Source organism: Saimiri boliviensis, chromosome 15 (assembly GCF_048565385.1).
Source record: "Saimiri boliviensis isolate mSaiBol1 chromosome 15, mSaiBol1.pri, whole genome shotgun sequence".
Classification (NCBI taxonomy): Eukaryota; Metazoa; Chordata; class Mammalia; order Primates; family Cebidae; genus Saimiri; species Saimiri boliviensis.
This window is the reverse complement of record NC_133463.1, coordinates 69,052,036-69,078,241: the sequence shown is the minus strand read 5'-3', so window position 1 is coordinate 69,078,241 and position 26,206 is coordinate 69,052,036. Positions and strand designations below refer to the sequence as shown.

Below are 26,206 nucleotides of genomic sequence, written 5' to 3'. Positions count from 1 at the left end.
AATGTACCACAATCTCTAGAACACAGCTAATGCAGCATTTAGAGGAAAACTTATAGCACTAAATGCCCGCAGGAGAAAGCAGGAAAGATCTAAAATCAACACCCTAATGTCGCAACTAAAATAACTAGAGAAGCAAGAGCAAGCATATTCAAATGCTAGCAGATGACAAGAAATAACTAAGATCAGAGCCAAACTGAAGGAGACAGAGACACAAATAACCCATGGGGGAAAAAAAAAATCAGTGAATCTAAGGCTGGTTTTTTGAAAAGATTAACAAAATAGATAGACTGCTAGCCAGATTAATAAAGAAGACAAGAGAGGAGAATCAAGTAGACACAATAAAAATGATAAAAGGGATATCACCACTGATTCTACAGAAATACGAACCACCATCAGAGAATACTATAAACACCTCTGCACAAACTAGAAAATCTAGAAGAAATGGATACATTCCTGGACACATACACCCTTCCAAGACTAAACCAAGAAGTCAAATCCCTGAATAGACCAGTAACAAGTTCCGAAATTGAGGCAATAATAGCCTACCAACCAAAAAAGGCCCAGGACCAGATGGATTCACAGCCAAATTCTAACAGAGGTACAAAGAGGAACTGGTACCATTCCTTCTAAAACTATTCCAAGCAATAGAAAAAGACGGACTCCTCCCTAACTGTTTTTATGAGGCCAGCATCATCCTGATGCCAAAACCTGACAGAGACACAGCAAAAAAGGAAAATTTCAGGCCAATATCCCTGATTAAATTGATGTGAATATCCTGAATAAAATACTGGCAAACGGAATCCAATGGCACATTAAAAAGCTTATCCACCACAATCAAGTTGGCTACATCCTTGGGATCCAAGGCTGGTTCAACATACAGAAATCAATAAACATAACCCATCACATAAACAGAACCAATGACAAAAACCACATGATTATCTCAATAGATGCAGAAAAGGGCTTCAATAAAATTTAACACCCCTTCATGCTAAAAAGTCTCAATAAACTAGGTTACTGATGGAATGTATCTGAAAATAATAATAGTTATTTAAGACAAACCACAGCCAATATCATACAGAATGGGCAAAAGCTGGAAGCATTTCCTTTGAAAACCAGCACAAGACAAGGTTGCCCTCTCTCACCACTCCTATTTAACAGTATGGGAAGTTCTGGCCAGGGAAATCAGGCAAGAGAAAGAAATAAAGGTATTCAAATAGGAAGAGAGGAAATCAAATTGTCTCTGTTTGCAGATGACATATTGTATATTTAGAAAACCCCATCATCTCAGCCCAAAATCTCCTGAAGCTGATTAGCAGCTTCAGCAAAGTCTCAGGATGCAAAATCAACGTGCAAAAATCACAAGCATTCCTAAACACCAATAACAGACAAACAGAGAGCCAAATCATGAATGAACTCCTATTCACTATTGCTACAAAGAGAATAAAATACCTAGGAATACATCCTACAAGAGATGTGACAGACCTCTTCAAGGAGAACTACAAATCACTGCTCAAGGAAATCAGTGAGGACAAAAACAGATGGAAGAACATTTCAAGCTCATGGGTAGGTAGAATCAATATAATGAAAATGGCCATACTGCCCAAAGTAATTTATAGATTCAATGCTATTTCCATCAAAGTACCGTTGAGTTTCTTAACAGAATTAGAAAAAACTACTTTAAGTTTCATATGGAACCAAAAAACAGCCCGTACTATAGCCAAGACAACCCTAAGCAAAAAGAACAAAGCTGGAGACATCACGTTACCTGACTTCAAACTATACTACAAGGCTACCGTAACCAGAACAACTTGGTATGTACTAAAGCAGATGTATAAACCAATGGAGTGGAAGAGAGGCCTCAGAAATAACACCACACATCTACAATCATCTGATCTTTGATAAACCTGACAAAAACAATGGGGAAAGAATTCTCCATTTAATAAATAGTGTTGGGAAATCTGGCTAGCTATATGCAGAAAACTGAAACTGAATCTCTTCCTTACATCTTATACAAAAATCAACTCAAGATGTATTTCAAGATTTAAATGTGAGACCTAAAACCATAAAAACCCTTGAAGAAAATCTAGGCAATACCTACCATTCAGGACATAGGCAAGGGCAAAGACTTCATGACTAAAACACCAAAAGCAATTGTGACAAAAGCCAAAATTGACAAATGTGACCTAATTAAACCAAAGAGCTTCTGCACAGCAAAAGAAACTATCATCAGAGTGAACAGGCAACCTACAGAATGGGAGAAAATTTTTCCAATCTACCTATTGGACACAGGGCTAATATCCAGAATCTATAAGGAACTTAAACAAATTTACACGAAAAAAACAAACAACCCCATCAAAAAGTGGGCGAAATATATGAACAGATACTTTTCAAAAGAAGACAGTTATGCAGCCAATAAACGTATGAAAAAAAGCTCATCATAATTGGTCATTAGAGAAATGCAAATCAAAACCATAATGAGATACCATCTCACTCAAGTATAAATGGCAATCATTAAAAAGTCAGGAAACAACAGATGCTAGAGAGGATGTGGAGAAATAGGAACACTTTTACAGTGTTGGTGGGAGTGTAAATTAGTTCAATCATTGTAGAAGATGGTGTGGCAATTCCTCAAGGATCTAGAACCATTTGGCCCAGCAAGCCCATTACTGGGCATATACCCAAAGGATTATAAATCATTCTACTATAAAGATACATGCACACGTATGTTTACGCAGCACTATTCACAATAGCCAAGACTTGAAACCAACCCAAATGCCCAACAATGATAGACTGAATAAAGAAAATCTGGCACATATACACCATAAAATACTGTGCAGCCATAAAAAAGGATGAGTTCATGTCCTTTGCAGGGATGTGAATAAAGCTAGAAACCATCATTCTCAGTAAACTAACACAGGAACAGAAAACCAAACACCACATGTTCTCACTCATACGTGAGAGTTGAAAAACGAGAACATATGGGCATAGGGAAAACATCACACACTGGGGGCTGTTGGCAGTGGGGGCCAAGAAGGAGGATAGCATTAGGAGAAATACCTAATGCAGATGATGGGTTGATGGATGCAGCAAATCACCATCACACCTATGTAACAAGCCTGCATGTTCTGCACATGTATCCCAAAACTTAAATTATAATAATAATATTTTTTTGAAAAGAGTGTACTATTTGGAAAAAGGAAAGATCGGTAAAACAACTCAAAGAAAACTCAATGTATAAAAATCTAAATCCCAGGGAAACAGTCGTGTTAAGAATAATCAAAAATGACTATAAATCTGCTCAATATGAGTTGATGTCAATGAAAAATATAACCACTGGTTAATGGTTAGTATTTTATTAAGAATATTTCCAGTATACCATATAGAAGACTTTTTCTGTGTGCTTTGCTTAAAAGTTTTTTTTATCAGATTTCCAAGGGCAAAAGAAATTATTATCTATATTAAACTTTTATACATATCTATACATACATATGTACAAGTGCATAATGGTCTTTTATGACCCAACTTTGGCGCTCGAACAGGTGAGCAAGGCAGCAGAAGAGAAGCAATATTGGAAACAATACTCAGAGGTTATTAACTTGGAGCAAGTTGTACATGGAGCAGGTTTTGGAAATAGAAAGGTCACTTAGAAACCAGTAGTGGAGTTCAGATTAACAGAGAACATTAGTTTCTGTAGATGTCAGAGTTACCAAGAAATGAGCAGTAAAGTTTGCATTTATCTCTGAAGACAGTCTCATTAGCTGTGTTAGTAACATCTGTAGAGTTTCTAGTCAGCTGAACGTATACAGACCGTTCCTACCACTTCTTCCTCGGGGTCCCCTTGAGCTGTCAGGTAGGTCACCCTAAACTGCTGCACATCGCTGTCAGAAATGTCCCATTTTACCCGCAGGCTAGAAGTGGTTTCATCACCTATAACAAGGTTTCTGATTCCCATCTGGAAAACTGGAATAAACACAACCAAGGATTAAAAAACTTTTAACCCATTATATTCCAAAATGGGCCACGGAAACTATCTGTGGGGTGGCAGCAAGCATCATTTAATGATTCCTGTAATAGAGATCCATAGGAGGCAAGAAGAGCTCAGCTATGGTACTTAGTGGGGAGGCATGATACCTACTAGGTGTCATGCAAATAAAAGTGGGATTAAGAGATGCTTACGAGATGAGACGATGGAGCCCTCAAAACTATTAGTTCTGTATACACAGTAGTGAAGAGAACTGGGGAGAGGCCCTGAGACTAGAAAACCAGCCCATGGAACCCAAAGGAGAGCACAGTCATGAGAAACTCATATTAGTGCTCTGTGGACAAGTGAGCAGGGTGGGCCAGACCTTGTCCACCTCCGTGTGTAACCCAGCATCCGATACACATCCCAATCACCTGCCTCCGCCCCCATTTCTTTTTTAACACGCAAATCTCTCACTCAGGCTGCCTTTATCCATTCGGCCCACACAAACACTATCTTTTCTCTTAAACTTGTCCAAACTCCTTTACCCATGTCTTCTGTCACATTCATGCTCATTTCTCAAAATGTCTGCTCTCTTATTTGTCCCATTTTTCCCCCTAATTCTCTTAAAACGTCCGTTCCCTTATTTATCTCATTTTTTTTCTTTTCCCTTCTACCCTGACTTTATTTCCTTTTATCTATCTCTTCTCATTCTTCTTTCTTTTCATTCATGTATTAATTCATTTAGAAAATATTCATTGAACTTTTCCTGTGTGTCAGGCTGTTAGAACTTCGGTTTTTACATAGTTATTAACTCAACAAAAATAGTGAAAGTGTCACAGAGGAGGTAGTAGATTGACATTTACCTGGCAACATTGCAGGGGGGCTACCGGGCAATGGGAACGAGAGGGAACTTCTCACATTTAGGGCAAGGAGTTTGGGATGGCAAGAGAAAATGAAGGAAGCATAGGAAATATGGTTGAGACCAGGAAGGGAAGCAGGACCCAACCAGAAAAGACCTTAGGTGCTATAAAAGAGACTTTAGAGCACAAAGAAGGGCTTGATAAAGATTAATTGAAAAATAAATGAATCAACGAATGGGTAATGGAGCGCTGTTGAAGTGTCTTAGAGAAGTAAATCAATGATACTACTAAATTGTGTTTCACCAAGTTGACTCTGACAGCCAGTTGGGAGGTATATTACAGTGAAGGAGAAAGCTAAGCTGAGGGAGGAAATAGCTAATATAGGAAAAACAATAGACCAGCCAAGTCTCAGTTACCCACAGAAATGCAAGGAAAACAACGGTAAGAAAAATTCTCAATAAGGCCAGGCATGATAGCACATGCTTGTAATCCCAGTATTTTGGGAGGCTGAGGAAGAAGGATCACTTGAGCTCAGGAGTTAAATACCAGCCTGGGCAACATGGCAAGACCTCATCTCTATTAAAATTCAAAACAGCCAGGTGTGGTGGCACATGTCTATAGTCCCAGCTTCTTGCGGGGCTGAGGCAAGAGGATAGCATGAACCCAGGAAGTCAAGGCTGTGGTGGGCCTTGATCGTGCCACTGCACTCCAACCTGGATGACAGAGTGAAACTCTATCTCTAAAAGAAGAAAAGGGCAAAGAAGGGGAATTTTCAACAGAGAACAATAGAAGTCACTGAGATAAAGAGGAGGGGCAAAGACCCCTGGGAAGGCAGCTACATTAACATCTCAGGTAAGTTGCTTGAGCATCCAAGACAAAGATGAAAGAGGCAGAGTGATGTATCAGTGAGATCAATTGACTAGGAGACCCATGGGCATTTAGTGGCAAAGAAGATGATGAGAGCCTCTGAGAGGAGGGAAATTTGGACCAGTGTGCCAGAGAAGGAAGGGAGGGTCATCTCTTTTCCTGATTGATAATAAATAAAACCAAGATAACATAACATCTGTTTAAATAACATTTTTAAAGTGGGGAAATGGGCTACTATTTGACCTTACCTGAAGTCACAGGTGTGGTAGGCACTACGGTTGTAGCTGGTTCTGTCCAAACGCTATCAACTAAAAACAACATATTACTTTAAAATGCTGTAAAAATAGTAACTGTCCATTTGTACATAGCATTTTGTAGCTTTCAAAGAACATTTCACCTGTATTATCTCACTTGCTTCCCACAACAAACATGACTATGGTTAGAAGACCAAAGAAGTGAATTATAAGTAAGGCAGAAATATCTGTTCCACAGATAAGGAAACCGAAACCCTTATTTATGTTAAAGTTTCTCATCGCAGATACCAGGCTTCATGTAAGCATTTGAACTGCATCTACAAGATTGTGAAACCACCCAATTACTTTGAAATAGGGGGCATAGCCATGGTAATTAAGGAAAATTAGACAGTGCTGTAGACGGAGCTGTGAAAGAGCTGCCAAATAGGACCACCATGGAGTGCAATGTGCTTAGACAAGCAGTGCATCTTCTGTTTCTTACAGCCACCGTGGGCATACAGCAGAATGAAGTGCAGATGTGGTGCTCTTCCCAGATCCTCTTTTTAGAGTCAACACACCCATCCACTTGGTGCTGGAACACTGCCTGCCAGCAGCTCACAGCTCTGGGAACTGTCTCGCCTGAGTTCATGGCCTCTGTCAGGGGATGGCTCACCTCCAGCAACTGGAGATGCAAGCGTATGAAGTCTCAGTCCCTTTGCCTCAATTTGGGGCAATTCAGAAGGGTCATCCTACCAATGGACCTTCATTATAGTAAGACGAGCTGAGGGTTCAGTTTCAACTTCTTCCCATGCCCCGTCCTGCTCTCCTGTTTTTTACGTAAGCTTCTCCCAGCTGCACTCTTCAATAAACTTTCTGGCTGCAATTTTCTGTCTAGAATCTCGTTCCAGGGAACCCAATCTAAGGCAATTTAATATGTGGTCAATACCTCACATTTCAAAAATGAAGAGATGAATGAATCAGCAAGTAAATTTTGTACAAGATTCTTGGAACCAATATCAACTTGGAAAATTCCAGAAACTCTTTGACATGTTGGCCTTAGGTTTATTTGCCAATCTATTCATTTGTAAATTATTTTACCTATCCATGCATACATCCATTCATCTATCCATTCATCCATCCATTAGATGGGTATTTATTCTACAGTTAACATGTACCAAATACTGTGCTAAGTCCTGGGGAATCCAATAGTGAGCAAAACATATATGGTCCCTGCTTTCATGGTGATCATAGTCTGGGAAACTAAGATGCTTTATATACTGGGTTTCAATGAAGGTGAGGATATATGAAGAATTCTGGGGGACAAAGAGAAATTGAAGCTTCCATAGCCAAGGAAACAGATGGGGAGGGAAATGGATGGAGTAAAGAGGGATTTGTGAGAGCAGCTGAAATGCATTGTGGCCAGACCAAGACTTACGTGTGGTCCCGACAGCAGTCACCACCTCACTCTCACTTCCATCATCAAGTACGGCCAATAGCGAAACTTCATACTCCGTACCGGGCTCCAGGCCTTCAATAACATATGAATCCTGCTCTTCTTTTAAGGCAACCTGAAATGTATTTTGGTGCTTAGTAACTATCCTTATTTGAAAAAGAAAAGAAAAAATGTTATTCTGAGCATAAGCAAGAAACAACCAATCATAAAGAACTCCAAGGCTACTGAAGTCCATTTTAAGATCAAGCCGGAGACTTTATTTCTTTCAATCCCCCCAGCAAATAAATTACTAATATTGTAAAAGTGACATTTTAAAGTTGTATTAAATGTCATTTATTAAAGTCAAGGAATCTGAAAATATATAAAGTATATAACTAAAGCTCTGGCAACAATACGTGATAATATTAGGAAAATCATAAGATTTGACATTTCTAAAACTCTAAGCCACGTAAAATATTAATTACTTCTGGAATTCTTAATATATTTTAAAGTGAAGACCAACTCCAGCAGCAGTAGGTGTTTACTAATGCTCCGGATTAATTTTCATTCTGTTTCAGACAACTCACCTCCTCAGTCTTCCCCCCATAGACTGGAATCCACATCAATTTGTGTAGTCCTTCATCAGCTGAGAGGGGATGCCAGGTCACCCTAAAACTGTCTGTCGTCACCTCATCAATTTCTAAGTATTGCTGGGCTGGAACTTCCTCTGTAAACCAAAGAAGGAGATTTTGTTAAGGAAATGAGAAGTCAAGAAAGCCAAAACCCAAGTATCTCCCAGGGGTGTCAAAGACTCTTTGAGGAATCTTTTGCTTCAGGAAAACACAGGGAAGAAGGGGAATCAGGGCCCATCAGTCTAGGCTAGCCTTCCATTTCTGTTTCCAGCATTCACCAATATCATAAATTAGGGAAACCATGGAAATAACAGATCTTAAAACTTTTCCAATAATTTCCAAAACTATTAGCTTTTCTACTTGGCTGTTTTCATTAACTACAAAAACTAAGAGTGCCATATTCATTTTTAAAAAAAATCATATTATTTTCCAAGTTTCTTGAGGAAATTAATAAAATAGTACCCTCGGGGCCTAAGAAAACTTCTCTTTTAGTTCTATTTGCTTTAGTGGCTAAATTGCTCCCTGGTATTAATCCTGGAAAATAACCTTCAATCTTTTAACTTGTACATATCGTGGTCATCAGAAATGAAATCCAATTGATCAGGCCTTCCCACTGTTCCAGAGCTTACACACTTCTGGGATATACAAGAGAAAGTGTAACACCCAATTGCATCCAAAATAAATTGTCGAAGAATTGATTTTTATTCTTTGAAGTCAGGCTTTTTCTAAAACAAAAAACAAACAACTTTTTGATGAGACACCATGAGAATCCCAACTAGAATTAGCCTTCTGGAGATTTTGTTAAGTTACTGAATTTTTCCATAAACCTTATTTCTCAATTCAGCTTCTTTCTTGTCTCTCTCTATCTTCTCATCTCCTCAGTAAAGACTACCTTTGTTTCCAAGTGCAATCCATGATAAGTTCAGAAAACAAATAATAGAATTGTTGCAACCAAGAGACAAAAAGTGGCTACAGGGTACATATAGAAAATAAAAATAATATATTCATGTCTTATATTTAATTTTAGTGTTTAAAATATTATTTATTGTTATATGAAGATTTCAGGCTCCAGAAAAATCATCATTGGCTACAGACTGATGTATTGAGCTAAAGTATGAAACTATCATTTTTGTAGGTCAAAAACTGTTGGATATTAGCAATTTTGGAAATTCCACTTAACATGCATAATCTTTTGAATGGAAGAAGGATATAGAAGTTTTATGCTAAGAAATGAAAGTGAAAGGTATAAGATTAGGAAGAAGAAAACATGTATTTTTTTAAAAAAAACTGAGACCTTTTAAGTTTAGATAGTCTAAAGTCTCTCTTCCTTGCTTTGATAAAAAAAATAATAAGCCAGTACACGTATTAGTCATCTGATTGCTCATTTGTTAATGATACATAAAAGAAATAAAAATTAAAATGCAACCTCTTCAAAATCACAACTAAAGAAGGTGCTTTGGGTTCTGTTTTCTATACATTAATAGCTACTCTCGAAACCCTTCAAAATGTAATGAGGCTGCTTACCTGTGGTAAAAACTCCGGTCAGAGGCTCTGACTGTCCTTCATCATAGATGGAGAAAATAGCAACAGTATACTCAGTGAGAGGTGTCAAGCCTTTCAGAGGGAATGTAGTAATAGGATCAACTTCAACCTGTCAAATAAAGAAGTCATCATAATAGCTCTATATCATGTTCTCTAGGTACAGGAATCATTTTATTATTGTCACAGCTCATTTGGCTGACAGCAAAGCTATAAATACTGTAAAATAAATTACTGAATTATAAAAACAGCCAGTTTATATATACACATTTCTAATCTTATATCCTTAGATTACCCATCAGTTAATTCTCAGGACAACTTTGCAATCAATATTCTTTCCATTCATTCCAGATACGAAGTGCAGACAATTTAGGAGGCTGATATAAATACAGATAATGTTTCCAGCTAGATCTGCTAGTAGCAGCCAGTTTTTTGCTTCACTGCCTGGGCTCTGCTGTCCCCACAGCTAAGTAACACAAGATAACTCCTATAAGAGTTGTACAGGTAAGCAACAATGCTGGAAAAGAATTGAGGAACTGGCCGGGTGCAGTGGCTCACGTCTGTAATCCCAGCACTTTGGGAGGCCAAGGCGGCAGATCACAAGGTCAAGAGATCAAGACCATCCTGGCCAACATGGTGAAACCCCATCTCTACTAAAAATATTTTTAAAAAGTAGCTCAGCGTGGTGGTATGCACCTGTGGTCCCAGCTACTTGGGAGGCTGAGGCAGAAGAATCGCTTGAACCCAGGAGGCGAAGGTTGCAGTGAGCCAAGATTGCACCACTGCACTCCAGCCTGGCGATAGAGCAGGACTCCATCTCAAAAAAAAAAAAAAAAAAAAGAATCGGAGAACGTTAACACTAAAGAAAATGGTAAATATTTGAAACATTCTTCTATCTTCCACAGAAAGACATATTTGATGAAAATATGTTTCTTGGCTGTCATAATCTGGGGCACCACCTTTTCTTTCTGCCATACTCCTGGGGCCTCCTGGGCTCCGGCCACACTGGCCTCCTTTCAGGCCCTTGCGTTTCCCACCTCAAGGCCTTAGCACATGCAGTTCACTCTGCCTGTGACCCTATTCCCCAGCTCCTGTCAAAACTAAGCCTTCTTCCTTTATCATGACTATGCTTAAATATCATCTCCTGAGAAGAGGTTTCTCTTTCCACCTAGGTTTCCACCTATAAGTCGGCTTATTCTCCGACAGTTGCCTTGCTGTTTCCTCCTTGGCACCACTGGCAACCTGACACTACTTTATTTACCTACATATTTATTGTCTCCTGCATAGAGTATAAGCTCCTTGAGGGCAAGATCTTGTTCAGTTTCTTCCCCACTGTATGTTGAATTGTATTTTTTTTTGAGTGAATAGAATAAGGAAATTAAAATGAAGGGGGCCGAGCATGGTGGCTCACACCTGCAATCCCAACAATTTGGGAGGCCGATGAGGGCAGATCACAAGTTCAGAGACCAAGACCATCCTGGCCAACATGGCGAAACTCCATCTCTCCTAAAATACAAAAAAATTAGCTGGGCATAGTGGTGCATACCTGTAGTCCCAGCTACGCAGAAGACTGAGGCAGGGAAATCACTTGAACAGGAGGCAGAGGTTGCAGTGAGCCGAGATAGCACCACTACACTCCAGCCCAGGGACAGAGCAAGACTCCATCACAAAAAAAAAAAAAAAAAAAAAAAAGATGAAGGCACCAAAAAACTGTTTCTTAAAAGAGGTGAGAAAGGTCTCCTCTAGACTAAGGGCCAGTCCAGAAGCCATACACATCTCTAAAGAATCAACTGTAGGTCAAAAAAGAGTGCCAACCCAGAAAAAAAGAGCTATCATTCTACTGTATCATTGTACTGTACTGAGCCACTATTGTGGAGAGGGCCAGCGAATCCCAGCCTTTTTGGACACTCTAGTTGAGGTGTCACACATGCGCGTGAAGTCATCCTAGAAGTTCTGGTCCAGCCATACTCCCAGATGAATGCACGAATCACCTCCGCTGACACCACATGGCAGAGCCCAGCTGTCCCTGCTGAGTTCTGCTGCATACTCCCGGGCTGTAATTTAAGCTGGAGTGTTGGTTACACAGCAACAGTTAACTGAATACATGGATTATCTTCTTCTGAATCAGGGATTGATAACATTATAGGTCATTTTTAGCACTTACTGTTTACTGCAGCCTGTGAATCATCTGCATGCTTTATACGCATTCACTTATTTAATCCTTATCACAATCCTGTAGGGGAGCTAATTATTACTCCCAATTTGAAAATGGAAAAAATGAGATTCCAAAAATTAAGGAACTTGCCCAAGAAGAAAACAGTTAGTACACAAGACTTAAACACAGGCGTTTCATGCTCTAAATCCTATGCTCCTAAACACTATTTAAATATGAATTCATTATTTAAGCTCACAGAAAATACAAACCCATGTTAAAAATGTGAGTTCAAACATATGTCCTAACTGCTAGTTACATATTGCTTTCTTTTGTTTTGAATGGTCATGGCTGAGATTTACTGAGCACTTACTAAGAGTCAGGGACTTGATATACATCTTATTTACAGTCTCTCCCACTCACCTTCACTCACCAAACCCTAGGTGTTTTTACAATTGTTATCCAAAGGAAAACCTGAGGCCCAAACAGCTTACCTAACTTGTCCTGAGCTGTAAAACTGTTAACTAGAATGTCTAGTTAGGTCTTGACCTTGTTTCTAAGTTTCAAATCTGTGACAAACAGGAATTTTGCAAAGATGTCAAACATACATAAAAGTGGTTAAAATCTAGGTACTAGATTCTTAGGTACACCAAATGGGAAAGAGAACTAAAAGGAGAAACGTGTGTGTGTGTGTATGTGTGTGTGTGTGTGTGTGTGTGTGTGTGTGTCTGTTAAGAAAGGATCTTGTTTATTAAATATTAGATGCTGTATTTGATGTCTGTATTTTACATAATTTTAGCATTGATTATTTTATTTCATCAAATGAAGACCTTTAGGTATCATTTATTTTTATTAGTTAAAATATTACATTTTAAACAATTAGTCCCAGAACTGATTTTTTTGGTAATGTTTTAAGATGTAAAAGAAAAATCTGAGGAAATAATAATGAATAACCATGATCTCATTGTTATGCAACTATTTCTGAGAATTTTTCTCAACCAGACTAGCTAAAAGTTTAACTTCAGCCTAATTTTGGAAGGGATGTAGAAAAAGGCCCTGATGAGGAACAAGGGATTTGGGCTCAACTCCAGGATCTATTGCTGAGTCACTGCTGTTAGGAACTGGCCTCTCAAAATCCAAAAACTGTGGCCTTTGCATTTATAAAACTCAAATGGTAGCACTTAATTCTCTATCATGTTTTTGTTCTTCCAAAATCTTTTCACATTAAATGCTACCTGAGATGACTGCTGTCCTTAGTTTGACAAGTCATGCTTTGTCAGCATTTGGTTCTGTAAGGATTACATGAGGTATTCTCTTTAGAGCAGTGTACCTCTTGTAATCCTTACAGAACCAAATCCTTACAGAACCAAACAGTGCCTGGCTCATGGGAAGCACTCAACAAATGTTAGCCACCATTATCATCATCGTCATCATCAACATCATAATCACCATCATTATCATTATCATCATCACCACCATCACCACCATCATCATTACTATCATCACCACGATCATCATCACCATCACCGTCACCATCGTCATCACCAACATCACCATCATTGTCACCGCCATCATCATCCTCACTATCACCACCATCATCACCATCATCATCATCATCACCATCACCATCATCACCACCATCATCATCACCATCATCACCATCATTATCATAGTGTTATCATCAACATAGACATTTGTTAAAATACTTGCTTCATTTTTCTTCCTTGGTCTCCAAAAAGTTGAGGAGAGGGGTAATGCAGAAAAGACACAGAGGGAAGAAGAGGAAGCAAGAGAAGGAAGATGAGAGGAGGTAAAGCAGAAAAATACTGAGTGTAAAGCAAAAGCATTAATAATCAATTGCATGTTAGGTACTAAATAGATTTTAGTTGAGGCATTTTACAGTTCATTCCAGAATGTTTTTTGAGGATTTCTTAAAAACTCAATTGTTACATTGTCTATCATTAGAAGCTTAAATTCATAAAATTAAAGCAAAATCTAATAGAAATATTCATCCTTAAAATTATATATTTTAAAATTAGGTAAAGTAATACTTCACTTTAATGAAAGATATGTATCCAGCAAGCTCAAGTATGTATAGCATGGCTATCAATTAAGAAATGAGAAAACACACACACTGACACACACACACACACAAACACACACACACACACACACACACACACATACCCGCAGTCAAAACAGGTGTTACAAAATCCATGCCTGGCTTATGTGTATGCACTTTACTCAAATAAAATTTTCTGAAATCTTCATTCATCATCCATTTTCCCATATTTTAAGTTCAGTTTTACCAAACATAGCTTTTTAGCTTCCCAGAAATAGCTAATTCTAGCAGCTTCCACAGGATTGAAAAACACGACCAAAAAAACCCAAACGTACGTTCTCAACAAATATGTTGGTCTGGGGCTACATTTTGCAAAGACAAATAATAGAAAATAGCAGAAGCTACAGCAGCTGCTATGGTCTGAAAGGTTGTGTCCCCCTACAGATTCATATGGTGGTACTTGATCTCCAATGCAGTAGTATTAAGAGATGGGGTCTTTGAGAGATGATTAGGTCATGAGGGATGAATGCCACTATTGGAGAGGCTCATGGGAGCTTGTCTGCGCCTTCCACCAGGTGAGGACATAGGTAGAAAGCTCCAACTATGAGGAATACACCTGCAAATTCAGGTGCAGGTGCCTTGATCTTAGACTTCTCAGCTTCCAGAACTGTGAACAATAAATTTCTGTTGTTGTTAAGTTTCCCAAGCCAACACAGAGCCTCATTCCTGTAATTCCAGCACTTTGGGAGGCCAAGGCAGATGAATCACTTGAGCCCAGGAGTTTGAGATCAGCCTGGGAGTCTTGGCAAAACCTCATCTGTACAAAAATTAGCTAGGCACAGTGGTAGGCGCCTGTAGTTCCAGCTACTCGGGAGGCTGAGGTGGGAGGATCACCTGAGCCTGCGAAGTCAAGGATGCAGTGAGTCACGATCACACCACTGCATTCAACCTAGGTGACAGACACCCTGTCTCTAAATAACTAAATAAACAAAAGTTCCCCAGGAAAGGTATTTTGTTACAGAAAACCAAATGGACTGAGACAACAGCTATAATTTTTATTATATAATTATATTGATAAATATAACTGATATATAAGAACGTTTGTTTTTGCTTCATTAAAAATTATTACCAAAGGGGGATGCTCTATAATGAACAAATACTTATTGGTGAATACAGTCATGTTATGTTGGTTGTTCAATGAGTCAACTCTTTTAAATTGGTAGGTTTTACATAGAAATAGAAATCACTGGTGTCTTTCCAAGAGTCTTTAGATCTGGCAGACCCTGCCTGGATTTCTATCCAGCAGCAATCAGTAGAAGCTGAGATTGGCTGTGCCTTGGATGCACACATTTCCCATCATAGCAGTCCCTAGTATCCTTATCATTGAAACTCATTGTCCATTATCACTTATCATTGGTCTTGCTTGTTGTCTTTATTTCAGCAGAGAATTTCTTCTTACTGCATTCATGTCCCCAAAATGGGAAGACAAAATATAGCCTAAGGAACCACTGCTCCCTTAGGCTGGGAGCAATGGTTCATGTCTGTAATCTCAGCACTTTGGGAGGCCGAGGTGGGTGGATCGCCTGAGGTCAGGAGTTTGAGACCAGCCTGGGCAACATAGTGAAACCCCATCTCTACCAAAAATACAAAAATTATCTGGGCACAGTGAACCACACCTGTAGTCCCAGCTACTCAGGAGGCTGAGGTAGGAGAATCATTTGAATCCAGGAAGCAGATGTTGCTGTGAGCCAAGATTGTGCCACTGCACTCCAGCCTGAGTAACAGAATGAGACTGCATATCAAAGGATATTTATTCTAAGTTAGCCTCAAGAAAAACACATGGGAGTATTTCTTTGCAGGTGTGTCTGCTTCTACAGATTTCATGTCATGCTTCACTCATTTATAGTATCTGCCTCATCTTTCTACACAGCTGAATTTACAACCCTTGGGAAAGTAGTTTATGTATTACTGGTGACAAAGAGACAACTATAGCTTAGTGTTTTATCTTTTTACTGCTCCAGGCTGCTATCTTCAAAAACAAAGCACCTCATCCAATGACTCTTCAGAATTATTTACTCTCAAGATTTACAAAGGTTTAATGAAGGGTGTTGAACATTATTTCTATATGTTAGCAAATGTGTACTTACTGCCCGACTTTACAGGATGCATTCTGTAAAATATTGCTTGGCTTTAATTTTAGAAAAAAGTTTGTCTCTGCATGTAAAAACACTTGCTTTATTTGGTCAGAAAATAGAAATGATTCAATCTAACGTATTTCCCTCTTTGTCTTAGCTTACTGGACCAAGATTAGGGAAAATAAAATAAAAATAACCTCACTATTTTGCTAAAACACATTTCCAAGGAAACGCTTTTTTTGAAAGTATGAGTCACGGCATCCAATAAACCGTATCTTCATGGGTTTTAACGAGTATCATTGTTTGAAAGTACTTCTTAGACAAAACTTGAATTATTTATTTGTTAAATTTAGCCTTATCTAACTAGAGACTTTCAGATGCCAATTTACTTAAAAGCAGAAGGATGAACTAGACAACAGTGACTTTATTTCCAGTTCAATGCTTCCATGAACATACATCCTCTCCACGCCCATTCCCTGTGGCAGACTGCATTTACCAGGGACGGCCACATCACTGCGTATCTTCTTCTCTGTATGCTCCTCCTATCCTGTGACTGACATGTCTCCCACCACAGGTGGGATCTGTGTTTCTCCCCACCTATAAAGCTGGGCAAAGCTGGTGACATCTCATACCAAGGAGTGTGACAGAGGTGATATAAAGTGACTTCAGAGGCTGGCTCATTAATGGTGATACAGCTTCTACTTAGCACTCTCTGTCTCTCTTTGGACAAGTGTTATGGGACTCCTGAGCCAACTCCCCTGAAGCTGCATGCTGAAGGCATCGTGTGAAGAGGCTAATTAGAGATATGGAGGCCTGCTGCAGCTCCTGGCTGTTCCAGTCTCCCCAGATCCAGGCACCAGATACATGAGTAAAGAAGCCATTGAGACAGCTCCAGCTCCAGCCACTATCTGGCTCTAACCTCATTGGGGAGCACCCCTCCCTCCTTCAGGATAATTGCAATCCAGACCCCAATTCCTGACCTACAGGAACTATGAGACAATAAATAATTACTATTATTTTAAGCCACTAGGCTTTGAGATGATTGGTTATGTAGCCATAAATAACTAGCACCCCACCACCTAAAAGATATGTTCCAGAACTTACCTCATTGATTTCAGTCCCATCTGCATTGTTATATACAATTCGATAACCATTGATCTGTCTTGAAGTGGGGTCCCAGGTTATTCGAGCACTGTTAGAGCCAACATTGGAGATTCTCAGGTTTCTTGGTGGACTTAAAGCCACTGGGCAGTAAATGAAATAGAAAATAATTAAAATGTCAAATAACATACATGTAAAAAGGATCTTTGACTTCCAGAAATCAAAGAAACTGCATCTTTGACTTCTAAACTATTTACATATGAAAAGTGTCATCCAGATAATAACTTGTAATAACACTGAAATAACCAGTGTATTGTCTCATAAAAATCAATAATATTCTCTAATTAGCAAAGGAAAAGGTTTTCTTTGTAGAGAATAAATAGCAGTAATAAGTTACATATGGTTAGAGACAAATAAGATTTAGGTAAATTTTCTGTGCTTATCACTCTAGCCTGATATAAGTAAGAAATCTAATGGATTAAAAAAATTAACTTGAAATAAAATTTTAGCTAGTCCACTCAATCACCATGTGACTCTGGCAAAGTCACTCTACTTCTCAGCTTCACAATTTTCCACACGTAAAATGACATGCTCATCTGCCATCTCCACATTGGTATCTGTTAGGCAACTCCAACTTAACAGGTCCAAATGGAATCACTGACTCTTGATACCTTTCCCTGTTCCCTCCTCCCTCAATCTTCCCCTCTGAGCAAATGGAAACTCTATTGTTCCCACTGATCAGGTCAAGAACCTTGGAGCCATCTGGATTGCTCTTTTTCTTACAACTCACTTCTAACCCATCATCCAGATATGATCCCTTCCATATATATCCAGAGCTGACCCCCTCTCTTCACCTCCACTGCTACCATCTTGGTGGAAGCCACTATTCCCTCTGGGCTTGGATTTTTGCCATGGTCTCCCAGCCAATCTTCCAACTTCCATCTTCCTCCTACTATTAATATAATTATTCTTGAGCAAGCAGCCAGAATACTTCTTTTAAAATGTCAGCCAGATAATTTCACTCCTCTGCACAAAACCTTCCAAATGGCTTCCCTCAGTGTAAACCCACAGTTCTTAGAACAACCTTTTTTTTTTTTTTTTTTTTTTTTTGTGAGACAGAGTCTTGCTCTGTCATCCAGGCTACAGTGCAGTGACAAGATCTCAGCTTACTGCAACCTCTGCCTCCCAGGTTTAAGTGATCCTCGTGCCTCAGCTCCCTGGGTAGCTGGGATTACAGGCATGCATCACCACACCTTGCTAGTTTTTGTATTTTTGATAGAGACAGGGTTTCACCTTGTTGGTCAGGCTGGTCTCAAACTCTGAACCTCAGGTGATCTGCCTACCTCGGCCTCCCAAAGTGCTGGCATTACAGGTGTGAGTCACCGCAGCCAGCCTAGAATGGTCTTTATGGCCCTACACGACTGACCTGCTGCCATTTCACTGTTCCCATATCCTACTACTCTGTGCCTTTTCCATGCCACTAGCTGTGACTAGAACCTGCCGTGCATCCTCATAAGTAGGTCACCACACTTGCCTTCTCTTTGCCTTCAAGGCTCTTCCCCTAGATATTCACATAGCTGGTTTCTTTGCTTCTTTCAGGTTTCTGACCATATGCCTTCGTGGTGAAGCTTTCTATGATCATCTTATGTAAAACAGCTCTTTCACCTCATTATACCTGTCTCCTCCTTTTGCTCTATTTTTTTTTTCACTGTATATTTCTGATTTGCTGTCTCTCTCCCCCAGTATATTGGAATCTCAGGGGGTTAGATAATCTGGTCTCATTTTGTTCCCAGATCTATCCCAAATATAGCAAGTACTCAATAGACATTCATTGAATCAGTGGATAATTATTTGACCTGAATAAATCTACAGTGGCTTTGTGAGACAAATAACAATAAACATCTTACTATTGCTTTAAAATTAAAGAGGTATTGGTATCTCTGCAGATGCCTAACAGTCAATATAGCTTTTTGAACTTCTTCAAGGACCCCCTTCTAATTAAAAAAAAAATAACAATTGTCCATAACTTTTGACAATTTCATGAGCTTTGTACAAGTTTATAGTAAAAATAATTAACATTTACTGAGTGTTTTCTATTAGTCTGACACAGAACATATGTTACCTTATTAAATTCTTATATTAGAATGCAAGGATAGAATTTCAATTATCTCCCTGTAATTGATCACAAAATTGAAGCAACTTGGCCAAAGTCCCAGTTAGTAGGAACAGAAGAGCATTAGAGTTTAACCTAGGCAATTGATTAACGGATTCAAAAACCCATGATATTAACCAAGATGCTAATTCTCCTCTGTGTTTCCTTCTGTTGATCACACTCTCTCACCCCACAGACTCAGTTCTGATAGAGCCAGCAAAGCAAAAAACTTGAAGACAAATCATGACAATTACCAGCCATAGCCATGAAGCATGTTTCCTAACCTCAAAGCCCAGATCTTTCATTAGTTGAATAAATATTGATTCTTTGACAATAAAGATCTTATAGGAGTTAGTGACTCTCTTAGTAATTAAAGTGCTAAAGAGAAAGTGTAGAAAAGAAAAAAAAAGCAATATAACTAAGTAGTGTGCACATTTGGCTCTAAATTTTTCTGGAATTCCATTACATTTGGTAATATGATGGAATAATGTCTAATTTACTTAGTACATAAAAATGCCAGTCTCAAGAACAAGTATCTAGGATATCATTTTTTAGGACCTTTTTGCTCATCATGGGATGGAGTTGTACATATTTTTAGTAAGTATAAAGAAGTATACACTCTGAGTGAAAGAGAGATGGGCTGTTGGGGAAAGCTTCTCTTTCAAATGGTTAAGAGTCCCAGAATTTACTTATGTGGTAGACGCTTTCTAGCATGATTCATTTCTTTTCTTTCTCTTTCTTGGGCTCTCGCAGAGTTTTTGTTTCTTTGTTGTTTTAATTACATTGGTCTTTCTCTGAAGAGCAAGAACAACATAGCCTTGACTAACAAAGAATGGATATGTACAAACTTCTTTATCATTAAACTTCTATTTTGTTTTCCCAAATAGAATCTTAAAGAGAAAGGCATTGTAGAAATTGTGCTATTCATCTCCCTCCAAGTCTAGGAGAAAAGTCATAAGCAAGATCCCAAGTCTCCTTGTACTTTCTTATGTTTCAAAAGATCAGAAATAGAGCCATAATGTAATAGTATGTGGTAAGAATTATTAGTATGCCATAGTAATATTTTATTTATCTCATATTTTTTAAATACAGACATTTCCCAAAAAGTATTAGGAATTCCCTATATTTAGCCAAAATTAGCCTTACCAATAAAATTTTTACTCAATTAAAAACAAATTACAATAGTAATAGGCTCAGATAAAGATAGCAAAGATTTTTAGGAAAAAAGATTTGTTAATTTTAAAATGAGTGGAAAACAAACATCTTCAGTAAGGATGTGCTGAGTGTTTTCACATATACTACTGTATTTCATCTTAAATCAACTGCATGCTGTAAGATTAGTGTTCGTTCCTCCTTTTATACGATCAAAAAATGTTACATCACTCACCCATTGTCACCTGGCTAAAATATGAGTTGAGCTGAGATTCCCATCTCAGCTGCTATTTTGCAAAGTCTACACTCTTCCCTCTGTATTCTGACCCGCATTTGAATTTAGACAAAGAAAGACACAGGTGGAGTTATCTGGGGGATGCTAATCTTCAGTTCTAGCATCCATATCATTCATAATAATACTAGATATAAGAAACACATTTCCTTGTCCTAAATAGAATATGAGATTTTTAAAATTACAATTAGCTTTTAGAGGTTTCAACCTAAACTAGTAGTTCCAATTCAGAATCCCAACATTCATGTGGGTTTTTACGACAACATCTCATCTGAATGGCTGTGCTGCTCACATGTTGTTTCTTGTCCCGTAACAGGATCGCTGGCCTCTTCTCCAAACATGGCATAAACTGTGACTGTGTATTCTGTATTGGGCAACAACCCACTCAATTCAATATCCGTGTGGGTCTCTCCAATTTTCATCTGAAAAGACCACATGTTGTTAGATCATTTGCCAATGCCTATTATTAATGCTGATCAGCATGGAACTGAACAAAGGTGAGACTTCATGGGATAAGACTTTAGTCTCCTCACAACCCCTTCATCAAACAGGCTTCAGTCATAATTTTTAAATTGTCCCATGTCGTTTTATATTAGGAACAGATATTATGGAACCGTATAAGTCAAAAAGTACTGTGTGAGCTGTGAGGATAACTCTTTACATCTGGACAAATGGCAACTGCAGCCAGAATAACAATGTTGAGTATATGCTCCCCAGGAGAGGGTGGGTGGGATTGAATCTGAAATGTTCTCTAGAGACGGTGAGCTCCAGGCCAGTGTGCTGAAGGCAAGGCCAAGTGGGCATCTTTCACTATTTGGCTAATTCTAACCAGTGCTCTGGGCAGATGCCCAGTTTTTGCTTCAAACTCAATGAAGCTGGGCCAGTTTTGTGGCCCCATTCAACAAGGGAATCCACGCCGTGGAATTGCAAGTTACTTCCAGTATTCAGAAGGGATCAACTCACCCTGACACCCAACTTGGCAATTTGCTGTTTTGATTCTTGAACACCTTTTCTGACCCTTGGATTCAGTCAAACTAGCCAACATTCTCAGTCGTGTGACAACAGAGTGATAGGACAGTTTTACGTTTTGGAAGAAAAAAAAATCTTACAGGCAGATGACTGCCGGTGTTAATCATCAAGTTAAAATTTTGAATTTTGAACTATCTCAACATGTATAACATAAACATACAGAAAATAATATAATACACACTGATGTACCCGTTACTCAAACTGGATAAGTGTCAAATTTTTGTCATATTAACTTCAGATTTTATTTTTAAAAAAACTAATACATTCAGATAAAACAAAAGGTCTTTCTCATTCTTTCTGTTCACCACCGACACCGAGGTTGACATGTATCTTACTGCTGCATTTCTGTACTTCTGTGTGTGTATAGATATATCTATTAACAATATATGATCCTGTATGTTTAACAACACACATAATGGAACCGTATCAACACAATCTTTTTCTGTGTTAATATGTTTTGAGATTTATCCATGTTGATACACAAGGACAGAGTTGACATCATGAATTCCTTTACGGTATTCTTTTCTATAAATATACCACTACTTTCCATCCCTCTATTAAGAGGCATGTTAGTTGTTTGCAGTGTTTTATTTCAACCAAGTGCCTGCACTGAAAAATGCTTGCAAGATGTTTCCCTATGATACATTTCCAAAAAATAGTATATATCTTCAACAGGATGAACTATTTCAAAATATCCTCCAAAGCAGCTGTACCACCAGCAGTTACAGGAGTGACTGTCTTCCTATGTGATTATGAATATACAGTATTATCAGACCTTTAAACATTTTTTTGCTAATTTACTGATTATAAACTACTATTCCTTTAATTTTTTTCTTCTTTCATAGAGAGGCTGAGCATCTTCTCAGCACCATTTGTAAATCTCTCTTGTCAAAATAATTTAGATCAACTTCAAATTCAAATAGGCAAAAGCCATCTAAGCCTTGGAAATAAGACACACGTCACCAATACTCTGTTCTTGATACTCAGATTCACCGTATTTTCAACTCTAAAAATTCAGTCATCAGAGACAGGCTTTATACAATTTTAGACAATCAAGTTTTCTGAACTGCTTTGCTTATTAACCCCACCTGCCTGGTCAATACACATCCTTTCCATTCCTTAAATGTCTGCATTGTCACTCTTGTTCCCTACACATTAAGAATAAGGACTAGGCCGGGCACGGTGGCTCAAGCCTGTAATCCCAGCACTTTGGGAGGCCGAGGTGGGTGGATCACGAGGTCAAGAGATCGAGACCATCCTGGTCAACATGGTGAAACCCCGTCTCTACTAAAAATACTAAAAATTAGCTGGGCGTGGTGGCGTGTGCCTGTAATCCCAGCTACTCGGGAGACTGAGGCAGGAGAATTGCCTGAACCCAGGAAGCGGAGGTTGCGGTGAGCCGAGATCGCGCCATTGCACTCCAGCCTGGGTAACAAGAGCGAAACGCCGTCTCAAAAAAAAAAAAAAAAAAAATGCATTGACTCAAGCCTGTAATTCCAGCACTTTGGGAGGCCGAGGCGGGTGGATCACGAGGTCAAGAGATCGAGACCATCCTGGTCAACATGGTGAAACCCCGTCTCTACTAAAAATACAAAAAATTAGCTGGGCGTGGTGGTGCGTGCCTGTAATCCCAGCTACTCGGGAGGCTGAGGCAGGAGAATTGCCTGAACCCAGGAGGCGGAGGTTGCGGTGAGCGGAGATCGCGCCATTGCACTCCAGCCTGGGTAATAAGAGCGAAACTCCATCTCAAAAAAAAAAAAAGAAAGAAAGAAAAAAGCAAAAAAAATGCATTGACAAAGACTTAACTAAATGTTAACAATGGCAATCTCTCGGTGGTGGGATTACAAGTAATTTTTTTTTTCTTTTTGCTAGTCTGATTTTTCTAAATTTTATACATTAAATTTTTACAATAAAATTTTATTTAAGGAAATGAAAGATTCTAGGACTGTAGTAGGTAGCAGGTGGTTACCTCTTTTTCATCCCCAGCCAGACCCTCTGTTAGAGGAGCGTAAAGGATCAGGTAACCCGAGGCTCCAGGTACTGCATCCCATTTGACTCGCATGCTGTTCTCAGTCACATCATACAGTAGAAGGTCGGAAGCCATGGGTAAAGCAACTGCAAGAGATGTTTTAAAAATTGTTCAGGCACTTACATATGTGTCTTTGAGAAAAATGAAATTATCAAGAAGTAAGATTGGCCATATTTGAGGGGAAGGGAGAAAGGGATTAAGAATAAATTGCAAGTTCCTGGGTTAAACAATGCTGATGAAAAAACAGGAAACATTGTTGTTTTCAAATATGATTCTAGATCCTCCATAATGTGGCCCTACCTACTCATCTAACCACAATGTCAAGTTTAGGACTTTACTGACATTTGCAGCTCCTTGTACACACATCTATGGGACTGCTCGCAGCCCTTCATTGCACTAATCTGTTTGCATGTTTTTGGTTTGCATCCCCATCCCCTACTACACTAAAACATCTTTTTTTTTTTTTTTTTTTTTTTTTTTTGAGACGGAGTTTCGCTCTTGTTGCCCAGGCTGGAGTGCAATGGCGCGATCTCGGCTCACCGCAACCTCCGCCTCCTGGGTTCAGGCAATTCTCCTGCCTCAGTCTCCCGAGTAGCTGGGATTACAGGCACACACCACCATGCCCAGCTAATTTTTAGTATTTTTAGTAGAGAAGGGGTTTCACCATGTTGACCAGGATGGTCTCGATCTCTTGACCTCGTGATCCACCCGCCTCGGCCTCCCAAAGTGCTGTGATTACAGGCTTGAGCCACCGCGCCCGGCCTCTAAAACATCTTTTTTCATTCATTCATTCATTCATTCATTCATTCATTCATTTTGAGATCTGTTCTTTTTCTCTCATCCAGGCTGGAGTGCAGTGGTGCAATCTTGGCTGCAACCTCTACCTCCTGGGCTCAAGCAATCCTCCCACCTCAGCCTCACAAGTAGCTGGGACCACAGCTGCGTGCCACCATGCCCAGCTAATTTTTGTATTCTTTATAGAGACTGGGTTTCACTATGTTGCCCAGGCTCACTGAAATATCCTTGTGCATAAGGATTGTCACTAAAATATTTCTGCAAAGTAAGGGCATTAACACTCATCTGACAGATTGTTGCTAGAGATAAATTCAACAAAGTATAAAGAGTGATAATCATGGTGCCTAATGCATTGTGATTAGTCTTGATAGACTAATATCCCCAGTAGTGATACGGTGTATGCTAATATAATACTGATATAAATAGAGGGCATTTGGTAAATATAGTCTATCATAATCTAATGAGTCAAAATCATTTATTTTTGACTTAAAACTATTTACCAAGTTAACTCAATCTGATAGAAGACTGTTATTGTTCTATCAGAGGCAGATTTTTAGAGCAGTTTTGCATAGTGCCTCACATGTAATAGGAACTCAAAGTTAGAAATGATTATAAGACGTTTAATCTTTTTAAATATTATCTGTTCTCATGATTCTGTGTGCATGCACTTGCGTGTGTGTTACGTGTGTATGTTGTCGTGTGTGTTATTATGATCCCACCCAGGGAGGGAATTATTAGTATTCAGAAGCTTGTCTTACCTACAGTGATATGAACCATAATGATAGCAGTAACATAATATCCTTGCCATTCATTCTACTTGGTAGGAGAGCTATGGAGTTTTTTCCCTACTTCTACACACACATTTCAGCACAGTTCTTGGTTCATAATAGGCATTTACTAAATACTTATTTAATAAATGAATGAATTTTTTGTACTCCTCACCACCAAGATTGCTTTTAAGCCTATCAGAGATTTATAACATCTTTTTCAAGCTGTAGCATCTGCAAGACTACAGCTCTAGCATGGACTGGTACCACCTATAGCACAACAAATGTCTTCTACGAATGTGATTCAGCATGGCTTATCGACATGACCTGAGCAGAATTTCAATTTAAGAAAGGCTGCCTAAGCAGCACGCCACAAAGTTAGAAGTGGGGTAGAATTAAATACGTACGTGTAGTTTCAGTTCCCCGTAGGCCTTCACTAGCAGTGTGGGCATATATTGCAAAGACTGCTATCTGATATTCAGTCAAAGACATCAAGCTTTTCAACACCGTGGAAGATACACTTCCATCTACCACCACCTGTTTAAAGGACAGTTTGAGTAATGAGAGTATGAAATATCTTACACACAGAATTGAAATCAAAAAGTGAAAATCTCCCTAGCAAGGACATGTCATTGAGTATTTTCTTGCTTGTGTCACATCCTCCTTTCCACTGCAGCAGTTAACTCTCTCCGAATTCCTACATGAAGTGATGTACCTTTTATGGAATCTGTCCAGAAGTCCCTTATTAATTCATATCTAACAGAAATAATTGTGTCAATGCCAGACTAATTATTATCCTATTCGTGTCCACTTAATAACAGTAAACATGATATTTTTCCATAAAGCTTTGGGAAGCACTTAAAAGATTCATTAGTCATGAAAAATAAAATAATCATTGGAAGCGCTCAGATTTTTTTTTTTTTTTTTTGGTCCAAATGATTTAAGACTCCACAATCTACTTCTCTAACACTTAAAAAATATTATAAATCATACCATAAAACAGAACACTGTGA

General features: G+C 38.8%; 1 protein-coding gene across 7 annotated transcripts in view; it reads right to left on the bottom strand.

The window, feature by feature from the left end:
* The window catches only part of COL14A1 (collagen type XIV alpha 1 chain), a 254,139-nt gene that overhangs the window by 145,825 nt on the left and 82,108 nt on the right, over nucleotides 1-26,206 (bottom strand). For 6 of the 7 annotated variants that reach the window (XM_074387087.1, XM_039464751.2, XM_039464753.2 and 3 more), the window contains 9 exons: nucleotides 25,601-25,730; nucleotides 23,572-23,717; nucleotides 20,866-20,995; nucleotides 16,981-17,120; nucleotides 9,513-9,639; nucleotides 7,944-8,083; nucleotides 7,360-7,492; nucleotides 5,940-5,999; nucleotides 3,809-3,960 (listed from right to left, as the gene is read on the bottom strand). In XM_074387087.1, the coding sequence (XP_074243188.1) occupies nucleotides 3,809-3,960; nucleotides 5,940-5,999; nucleotides 7,360-7,492; nucleotides 7,944-8,083; nucleotides 9,513-9,639; nucleotides 16,981-17,120; nucleotides 20,866-20,995; nucleotides 23,572-23,717; nucleotides 25,601-25,730 (1,158 nt within the window). The remainder of the gene's footprint in view (nucleotides 1-3,808; nucleotides 3,961-5,939; nucleotides 6,000-7,359; nucleotides 7,493-7,943; nucleotides 8,084-9,512; nucleotides 9,640-16,980; nucleotides 17,121-20,865; nucleotides 20,996-23,571; nucleotides 23,718-25,600; nucleotides 25,731-26,206) is intronic. The other variant, XM_039464752.2, reaches the window with a different exon arrangement.